Below are 10,660 nucleotides of genomic sequence, written 5' to 3'. Positions count from 1 at the left end.
TTCATGTCAAGCAAAAAAGTACAGGTACAAAGATAATCTTACGCTAAAATATATTGTTGAAAGATTCATCTGAAGTGGAGGAGAGAATTTTATTTTTAAAATAAGAAGCAGAACAGTGGATATATACATATTTTTTTCTCTCACACAAATCCTTAAATCTCTATATAATGAGCTTGATTCGCTTAGAAAAGTTACTTCTAGGAAGAGTAACTTCTGTCTCTTTAAGGACCACGAGAGAAAATGGAAGTCACTAGTGAGATGGGACTGGCTGTAAACTGCTCCAATGAGGTCCTGGGAATCTTGCTGAGAAGAGAATATTTGGGGCTGGACTAAAACGTCTGTTGGGAAGTGGAAGGAAGAAAAAGGCAAAGTTAAGTAAGAGCGTTCCTTAAAAAGAATGTAAACTTGAGTGGATTTACTTTCAATTTTAAAATAAAACAATAGCAGAATAAGACTAAATATAAAATATTAGATCAAATTAGATGCATACTACGGGATATGGGACATTTCGCAGCTTCCAATTCCTGAGAATATTTCAGAAATGTCTTTTCTAAACAATAGCTTCAGAGTAGATCAGTTATACACAATTTTACTTGCCCCATCTTTAATATAAATTATTTAAAAATTCCCATTTAAGTTTAAATATAAGAACATCCGTCAAATTGATGACTTAGTATAAAACAGAGGGACCCACTTAACTTTCTTTTCTTTCTGTTCTCAAAAGCTGCCTTAGACCACTGCGTGGGGATGGATGGATTGTTGACAGCAGCTCATCCAGCTTGTTTCAATATATTTCACTTAAGTATTTTTGAGATAAAATATTGACAGAAGGAGAACGAGGTCCTTTCTGGGACAATAACTGTCAGCTGGTCAGGTTTTCCTCTTACATAAACGTTATAATTTACCACATAGTGTATTTTCCCTCCAGATCCTCCATCCTGACACCCACCCCTTCCCCTTCCCCGGGCATTGTTACGCTCGTTTCCCTGGACGTGGAAGCGTAGGTTCGTGATTCTTGACTGCACTTCACTTTGATGGTAGGCGACACCCGCGAGTTGAATGATAGACAAATAGGAAACACAAAACACACTGAAAGTAACCACTTCAGTTTACTCTGCTTAGATGAAGGGCTCTGGATGTCTCTGCCTCGGGTGCAGAATGCCCGGGGCTGCGGCGCCAGGCGGCCACCTGGCGGGCAGGCCCGAGGGAGGAAAACGTGGCGAGCAGGGAGAAGGGCGCTCAGGGTGGAAACTGCTCTCTGCTGTGGACCCCTTCCAAGTCCCCCGTTCAAGTTGTCACCTCTTGGTTCCTTGCCACCGTGGCGTCTGTGAGAGCGGACGATAAAAGAGAAAAAGGCAATGATGGGGCTCAAGTACCATGTGTAACTGGTTTAAATGCACGGTCGCTCCCCGCTCCCCCGCGCCCACGGAGACACAGGGACGTCCGAGGGCGCAGAGCTCCCGCTGCCCCTGCACGGTGCAAAGGCACAGTGACATCCCCGCGCGGCTACCACCCGCTCGGGCCCGCCCGGAAACTACAGCTCCCGGCAGGCCCCGCGCCGGCCGCGCGCCCCCGCCCCGCACGCCCCGGCCTCCCCTCCCCCGGGCCTCAGGACGGGACGGGGAGGAGGGAGGGAGGAAGGGGCGCCGGCGGCGGGCGGGATCCTGCGAGGCGCGTGAAGCCTCGCTGGCGCCTCGTCTGGGACCCAGACGCTGGCGGCTGCGGAGTTTCTCACGACCGGCGGAGCTCGCCTCTGTAAGTAGTCGCCTCAGGGAGCGCGGATCAGACACCGAAAAAGTTAGCGCCGCCGCGGCCGCTGCTTTGTTCTCGCGGCCCGTCGGGTGAGGCGGCGGCGGCCCTTCCCCCACCCTCCCGCACGCGGCGGCGGCGGCGGCGGGACTCGGGACTCGGGACTCGGGCCCCGCGCGGGGCTGGGCGGCGACCGCCGGGGCTGGGCGGGAAGTTGGCGGAGCGCGCGGCTGGAGGAGCTGGCGGGGGGCGCCGCGGCGAGCGGGGGCGCCCGCGCGGCCGCCTGACGGGGCCAAGTTCCGGCGTGGGCGCGGAGGCCAACTTGGGTCCGCGCTCCGCGGGCGACCACCGCCCGCGACCGCCTCGGGAGCCGGCTCTTTCGGGGTGCCTCCCGCTGGCTCCCGACGCCAGACCGGCCACAGTCAAGCTGCCGGATCCGGGATGAGCCTTTTTTTCTTTTCATTTCACCACTTCGCCTTGTAGCCGTCTCAAAGGAGTGAGTAAATGGTGCTTAGAAAACGTGGGAGCCCCCACCCCAGTTTCCTGACTGTGCTTAGAGTTTTGCAAGTTGCAGCCTTGCTCTGAGTTGTTCTTACCCCCGGGAGGTTTTTCTTGAGATGAAACGCTGAGGAGTGCGACTGTTCCTTTGAGCGGTAACAATAACCGCATACTACTCGATTGCCAGTTGGGTATTTTATTTGAAGTCATCGCAGCATAGGCCTTGCCGACTGCAGGCACGAATATAAATCAAGCGACAAGCGTGTGTGAGACCTGCAGACTTTTCCATACAGAGATTGATGGCTTGGACCTAACTGTCTCTTCAACCACACCCATCCCCACAGGAAGTAAGATATCGGTGTCATCTTTGATAAGGAAGGATAAATTACACCCTGAACTACTAGTTTGTACTACACAGCTTTAATGAGCTGTAGCCGCAAATGAAACAAAAACTTTTTAGATGCCTTAATCTGTACCCTAGAAAATGCTGTCTTGTATTACTCTGACACAGCTTCTGCTTTGTACTTAATGTTGCAGTTCTTTCCTACATTTTTAGCGACGGTGATTTCGCTTAGATCAAGTTTACTTACCAACTTATAATGCGTCGAGGTCGGGGAATACCTCTGGATCTGCTGCTGAGGACATCCATCAAGTTCCCTGACCTAGCTCTGGACTTCTGAGTTTTATTTTATCAAAGAACTTTTTCTTCCTCCCCTGTTAGGATCTGAATTGAGAGTAAGCATGAAAATTCAGCCAGAAAGAAGTTCCAAGTTTTAGGAAAAGTATTTTAAACATGTCACAGAAGCCTTCATGTTAGGTTTTGCTTCAGCGGGTAATATAGGTGTGGTAGACCTGATCAGATACGCTTGGAGTATTTGACAAGCCAGTTTCCATACTAAGTTCTATAATTTGGTGGATAGCATTTCACTTTTTAGGATGACTCACATTCAAGATGTTGACTGTTTCATAGCTTGAGACTAATGTTTTTAAGCATCTCAGATAGTAGTGAGTCTTTTAGATACCCAAATTTTATAAGCTTTCAGTTTCAACAGATGACCTCTTTAAAATCGAAATTTCTCTCAGTGGGTTGATTTTAACACTGGCATATGCAAAAAAGGCTTTAATAAATCAAGCTTTTGGACATTAAAAATTTAAAATTACATTAGAATTGAAAAAAACCTCATTTAAATGCACTTTTAAGGGACATTTTCTCGTCTTTTAAAAAGACTTTCTAAAACTGATGAAAATATTACCATATTGAAATTAATTGCTCGTTTTTAAAAGAAACTGCTTTTACAGAACTGGCTGTATGGGGAAATTATTTGCTAGTACAGATTTTTATTTGGTTTAGTAATAATCTTATGGTTCACAGCCTTCTGTGCTGGTACTACTTTTGAGTCTCCGATTATGTAATTTAAATTGAACTTGTATGTGTGCCTCTTTGGAGCAGTGGAAAAATTTGAGATGATATACTTAGGAGATGTTTTAATTTTAATTTTAGTGCAGAAAAAAGGTTTTCTCCACTTGTGTGGTTAGTTTACAGTGACATTGTGTGAGAAATTGCTCATTGGCTGTTAGCCAGTCAGATTTCTCAGGTACCACTGGGGCAAAGAGAGGCGATGAAGGTCCATCAAGCCCAGCATAGATTGATACAGCATTGGCCAGGTTGGCAGACTGTAATCTTATTATGGGATAAACTTTTCAGTGCCTGAGCAGAGAGCAGACATGGTGTGCTCTCTGTACTCTCTCTGAGAGTGGAAGGACCGAGGTTCAAATATCACTGGTCCAGATGAGCAGAATTTTAGCAACAAACAATTTAGTTGAATGCTGAGCTCTTAGGAAAAGTATTATATTAACCTAAGGTATTTTTGAAAATATATAAATAGATGTCGGGATTGCTACAGACTACGATTTAAAAAAACCAACAAAGTTATTTGAATTGTTAATACAGTATACAATATAAAAACAACACTAGGATTATTAAGCCAGGTCAAGCCTGTATCAAGGCAAAACATAGACATTGACTACAGGACAGTAATCAGGATTGCACTGAAAAAGGCCACATGTTTTTTTATGTGCTAAAGGAATACGTGTACATATCAACAGGAGGGAAAAAAAAAAAAAAGACCCTCCATTCATTAGCATTCCTAGCACACAAAACTCAGTTGAACCAGGACAACCCATTACTGGTAGGAAGTCATGGTAAATATTATGCTATTCGGGATAGGAAAAGCATTTTACCTCTTTAGGCTTTACTGATTACGGAAAGGACACTGGCTATACTAAATAATGAGCTTCCTTTTGAAGTATTTAAGAACTGGATTTGTTTTGTCTTCCTGGAATCCTCTTCCCTCCTCTCTCTCCTTCCCTGACTCCTACTTATCCTTTAGGTCTTAGCTTAAGCACCACTTCCTTAAGGTCACCTTGCGTGAGACCCCAGTTTAAATTAGGTCCTTTAAGTATACTTTGTCATATCGCTTTTTTTATTTTGTAGTTAACTTGCTATTTATGTGAATGGTATTTGTTTAATATGTGTGTCCCACATCACACTGCATATCTAGAGAGAGCAGTAGCCATGTCTGTTTTGGTTACTGCCATATAACCACAGTGTCTCTAGTAACAGTCTGGCAGATAATAGGCACTCAGTAAATGTTGAATGAAATGCTGCTATTTGAGCTTCTAATTCGAGGCTTTGCTAAATTATGAGATATGTACATGCAGGGGGGAGGTAAGGGAGTGAGAGAGAAAGGTAGATCAACTTGTGTTGTTACCATAAATTAATGGACCTGTTTTACCTTGTCTGTAGTAATAGAGCAGGGTGGGCTCAAGATTCCTTTAATATTTCATCTTTTGATTCCATTCAACAGTGGTGATGGATATATAAGCTCATTTGAGTTGGATATGTGACACATAACTCCCCAAAAGAATATTTTAAATGTTCCAAATAAACATACTAGAAATGCTTGCCGACTCATGGCTGCTAGAAACAAACATATCTAATTAATATACAGTTTATAAATTAGTAATTGTCTTGTCTCAGTTTTCCTAATTGAAACATAAAGGCAAAATAAATTATAGTTATTAGATTTTTTGATATTAATCTTAATATTTTTCATCCTACATCTTGTTGCATCTTACAGAGCAAATCAGGGTTCCATAAAATAAAAGGAGAGAGAAGACAGATGGGATGAGTGGGCAGAAGGTAATATGACAGCTCATTTAGTTTCTTCTATTTGTTTTCATGCTGAAACTTTAAAAAATACTTTTTATACAAAGTGTAACATAGTTTATTAATAGTTATCAATAGTTCTGACAGATTGGCTGATTGTATTATTAGTTACTGTTATTTGGCTAACATTAACAGGTATAATAAAATGAAAATTTAGTGGGAAGACATCCATTGAAAATAAATTATTACTGAACACAGCAGCATCTTGTATTTTGAAGTATTTAACCTGAATACAGTATTATTCATAGATATTTTATTACCTTTTTTATGATAGTTGTTCAGCTTTTGAAACTACGCGAGTTGTATATGTTAAGTAGCTCATCTCAGGAGGAAACCTGTTCTGTTGTTAGGCTGTTGGAGGTGGAATGAAATAGAAGAAAGAACGTGGGCTTTGGAGTCAGGGAAACTTTTGTTTGAATCCGAGTTCCATCTCATATTAGATGTGAACAAGCAACTTCTCTGAAACTCTGGTTCCTTTTCTGTAAAACAGAGTCAAACAAATCCCCTCGGGTTGTTGTAAGGGTGTAATGATGTATCATATCTCAGTTGCAGCGTTTAGCATAAATTATTTTAATTATTAATTCTTTCATGTAATTACTATGAAAATTGTTGGAAGTTACTGAGCACTTCATTGTAAACCAGGTCCTGTTGAAGGTACTTTACATGCAATAGCTCTATCCTCATAACGTCCTGTGAGGTAAACAAGTACTGTTGTTATCTTCATTTTACTTCTCTGTGGTGATACTGAGTAAAGCCGATTATTCTCTTAACACCTTTTCAAATATTTGAAGACCATTATTCTATTTAGCTTTGTTAAGCATATATTTGTCACACGACATTGTCTTAACCCTTATCTGGATACATGCTTTTATTATTTTTAATCAGTATAGCTCTTAAAAATGTGGAGTGTAGAAATGAATGCAATGGTCATGTAGGCTGACTAGCAACAGAGTTTACAGATTGACGTTGATATGTTCTCAGGGTCCGAGGGAGTTAGATTTGCACTGGTTCTTTTAGTCACCGATTAGCAGCCCTTGTTAAACTCTTAGGTGGCTAACTCCACTTATGAAGAGCTTCTAAGTGAGCACTTCATTTCTTCTCCATTGCACATTTTACTTTTGAAACTAAATGTAAAGCTTTACACTCACCCTTGTTACATCTCACTTTAATTTTAGTTTGTTTCTCCTGGATTGTACACTCTGGGGATTTTATAAGCATGTCTTCTGTGTCTTTAACTTATAAGTAATCAAAATCAATGTAGGGCCAAGGACAGAGGTCCAGGGCACATCCCCTAAAGACTTTTTCATCTAGGTTGATATAGACCAGTAAACTTACCCAGCTACACTAATACCCAACTCACACTCAACTTATTTGCAAAAACAGCGTAAAAAACCATCTTGAATACTGTTTTGGCCAGAATACACTTTTTTCCCCTGGCTTTGCTAATTGTGTGATCTTGGGCAAGTACTTTAATTTCTAAGACTGTTTTTTCAACTATAAAATAGGTTGTTGCAGAGGATTAGATGAAGTAACACATATGAGGCGTTTCGAACAGTGTCTGACACATAGTTGGAGCTCAGTGACCACAAGTTATTATTCTTCTTTCCTGCATCTAAGAAGTGTAGTAATCAGTCTCTTTCAAGATGTAAATGTATTGGATTTGGCATTATTTGTTTGAATTCATGCTGTCATCTAGTGATTATTATATTCTTTTTTAAGTATTCAGGAACCACTTGTTTTCACAATCTATTCTCAGATTTGACTAAAGGTTAATATTAAGTTTATATGTCTGTGCTTTCTGGAATCCACTTCCCCACTCCTCCAGCTCATAAAATTTGAAGCACCTCTGACCCATCTCCAGGCCCTGATTGGTTCTTTCTGAGCTCTTTCTCCAAGGTTATAGGAGTCAGCTTTGTGATTATACTTGCTAATTGCTTTAGCAGCATAGAATGAATTGCATCTGGAACCAAAGACTTGCACTCATATAAAGTTGTTTTAGTCTCTCATTCACCAGGCTTGGGTTTCGGTTCTCATTGCTCTTCTACAACTAGTTTAAAAACTGAGAGAAGATAAGCAAAATAAAAGTTGAGCAATTCTGCCTTCTCTGCGTGCTCTCTCAACCTTAACAACATCCTCTCTGAGCAGTGATTCTCTCAGTTCCTTGTTCTCTTTGACAATGTGTTATTGTGGAGACAGCACTTGGTAAGAAGGTATAGAGACTTAGGTACTAATTCCCACTCTGCCTCTTTTTTTTTTTTTTTTTAAGATTTTATTTATTTTTGCTAGAGAGAGAGAGACCAGTGGAGGGAAGGGGCAGAGTGAGAAGCAGGCTCCCCGCTGAGCAGGGAGCCCGATATGGGACTCAATCCCAGGACCTGGGATCATGCCCTGAGCTGAAGGCAGATGCTTAACCAACTGAGCCACCCAGGTGCCCCTCCCCCCCACCACTCCTCTTAATACCCATGTGATGCTGGGCACATTGCTTTATCTGCTTGTGCTTCTGTTTTTTCATCTGCAGAAATCATATTTGTCTCCAAAGAGATATGCATGAGGTAAAGTATGTAAAACATTTATAAGATGTTAAGTGCTGTACCATATAAGGTGGAATAATATTTTTTTGAATATAGTTATAAAAGTTTTTGTTATCTTTAAGCAGTTTTTTCTAAGCCTTAGTTTTTCCTGAGCTTTCAAATTCCTGTTACCATATCTGTATGTTTTTGCTCTTCTGTTATGTTCATCCTAATTTATCTAGCCCCATTACCTACTGTCCAGAGAGTCATTCTGCAGCCACATTGGATGCTTCACTCTTTTTCATCATTGGAATTGTTTACAGGTATATATGTAAAATTTAGAAAGATCCCTTGTGAGCCATTTCACTTAGGCCATCAGGGTCATACCTTTTGTTTTTGAACTGTCTATTATAAACTGTGATACATTTGTAACTGAGCCTAGTGCTCTATCTTTTTTTACTTTTAGAAACCCTTTATAATAAGATCACTTTCTCCTGTGATCCTGTCATCAATACATCGTTCACATTATAACTGTGCATAGTATGTTCCCTTCTGCTTCCTTAGCTTTCTGAAAGAAGTCTGTCAACAAAGCAAGTCAACAATCATATTTTGGCAGAATTAGATTTTTTGATATAAAAAAAGAATACTTTTGACGTGTCTTTATTAGGACAGTATTATACATCTTTTGTATGGCTGAGTGGTTTGTACTTTAGTTCTATGACAGTGTCCATTTTAACCTTCTTTTAGTCCCTTCTATATTTCGTTGTTTCTCTCCTAACTCAGTTGTATATTTGTGGAATAAAAGTGTTTGATCTTCAGGTTTCAGGTATTAGTGAGGAGTGCCAGGGACTTGGTGGTGGTGGTGGTGGTGAGCAGGAGGCTCTCCCTAAAGTTATACCTCTAAGAAAATAATGTCTCTGTTAACTAGACCCCCCCCCTGCAAAATGGCTACCCATTAGGATTCTTGGTGAATTACAAACATACAACCAAAACTTATCATTTAAAAAAAATACAGGGATTATTGGTTTTTTAAAATAATGTCAAATGAGTATAAAATATTAAGAGTGTTTTTAAAATTCCTTCCAGGCTGACTGCATTTCAGAAAGCATCAACTTTTCTCAGTGGACCCATTCATCAAGTGAAATATGCCTGTACTGTTTTAAAAAGTTTTGTGCTTCATCATGGAAAAATTTGCCCCCCCAAAAATGAAAGTAAAGACATTTGAAAAGGTGATTTAAGGTATGGACATTTGAAAAAGTGTCCCATCAAATCAGTAAACCTCAAGATAAGGGTTAAATAGATTAATCCTAAACACTTATTTTTTAAACCAGGAGGATTTCATCTTAATAGAAAAACAACTTTTATTCACTATGTATTCTCTGAAATTAAAAGAGAGAGACAAGAGTAGACTTAAAAGAAAATAAATGAAGATGGTTAGTAAAGAAGCAATGTCAACTCTTTTCTGATGAGGAAAATACAGTGATGTTAAATCCTTTCCAAATCTCTGGTTGTGGTCCTAAAGACAAGACTCCTTTTTGATGGGACTGATACTAAGGGAAGTAGGACCTTTTGTGTATTCAACTCACAGTTGTAGAAGTTGCAATCATTGGCATGAGTGGCTTAAAAGAGGAAATAAAGAAGTTTTCAATTAAATCCAAAAGTACAGTCATTTTTTTACTGCTGTGATTTTAAAAGCCTCTTCATAACCACTGAAAAAAAATTGACAACTATTTTAAAATATTAAAGAAAGGCAGATGTCTGCAAACAATTCCCCTCCATCAGCCCAGAAGTCTGTATTACCTGCAACTCTTCCTGCTGTGCTTCCAGCTCCTTCTCCGTGTTCAAGTCCTAAAACAGGACTCTCTGCCCGACTCTCTAATGGAAGTTTCAGTGCGCCATCACTCACCAACTCCAGAGGCTCAGAGCATACAATTTCATTTCTGCTGCAAATTGGCCTTACACGGGAGAGCGTTACCATCGAAGCCCAGGAACTATCTTTATCTGCTGTCAAGGATCTTGTGTGCTCCATTGTTTATCAAAAGGTACCGTGCATGCTATTTATGTCAATAGTTTTTCTAATTAATATTGTATCTAATGCCTTCCTATAAGTTATACATGCAACAGTGAGTTAACATATATGGATCAATTGTTTATATCCTAATTTGGATCATTTTGGTAGAGTGCTAATAGATTAGAAGCCTAAAGTCTGAAATTTCAGATTTCAGCAACTGGAGCCTTTATCCTAACTTTAAAATACTGCCTATTTATTTTTTCTTTTAAGAGCAGGAAAATCCATATAAAATCAAGAGGACTTGAGAAATCTCATTTGTTTTTAGAGAAAACAGGAGGCAGAGAATACAAGGCATCCAGGTGGCTTACCAAAAGGATGGGACACAGCTGTGGCTGAGTCCCAGGTCCACACCTGTTTTTCCTAGGTGCCTCATATTCTGCACTCTTTTTTGTACCTTCTTCCCTTTAGGTCTTGATTTCGCCTATACTGCCATTTAATATGAGAAGACCATTCTCTCTTGCTTAAAAAAATTGGTAAATGAGTTTTGCATATATGACAATATAGAAAAAATTTGAAATTGAGGGTGGTTTTATTTTGTTTCCCTTTGCCTACCTCATGCCCTATACTATACCATTTTTTAAGGAACCTTAACTAAATGTCTTT

General features: G+C 40.3%; 1 protein-coding gene across 3 annotated transcripts in view; it reads left to right on the top strand.

Annotated features, from left to right (window-relative positions):
* Window positions 1-1,596: 1,596 nt before the first annotated feature.
* PRKD3 (protein kinase D3) overlaps window positions 1,597-10,660 on the top strand; it is an 86,021-nt gene continuing 76,957 nt past the window's right edge. For 2 of the 3 annotated variants that reach the window (XM_064572115.1, XM_045884421.3), the window contains exons 1-2: window positions 1,597-1,755; window positions 9,073-10,028. In XM_064572115.1, the coding sequence (XP_064428185.1) occupies window positions 9,741-10,028 (288 nt within the window). In that variant the 5' untranslated portion in view covers window positions 1,597-1,755; window positions 9,073-9,740. Of the gene's footprint in view, window positions 1,756-5,387; window positions 5,450-9,072; window positions 10,029-10,660 lie in introns of all 3 variants that reach the window. The other variant, XM_045884422.2, reaches the window with a different exon arrangement.

Source organism: Mirounga angustirostris, unplaced genomic scaffold (genome assembly GCF_029215605.1).
Source record: "Mirounga angustirostris isolate CCGP_5_RB_7025 unplaced genomic scaffold, mMirAng1.0.hap1 SCAF_10, whole genome shotgun sequence".
NCBI classification, from domain to species: domain Eukaryota; kingdom Metazoa; phylum Chordata; class Mammalia; order Carnivora; family Phocidae; genus Mirounga; species Mirounga angustirostris.
Note: the sequence above shows the minus strand (reverse complement) of the source record. Positions and strands in the feature narration are given on the sequence as shown.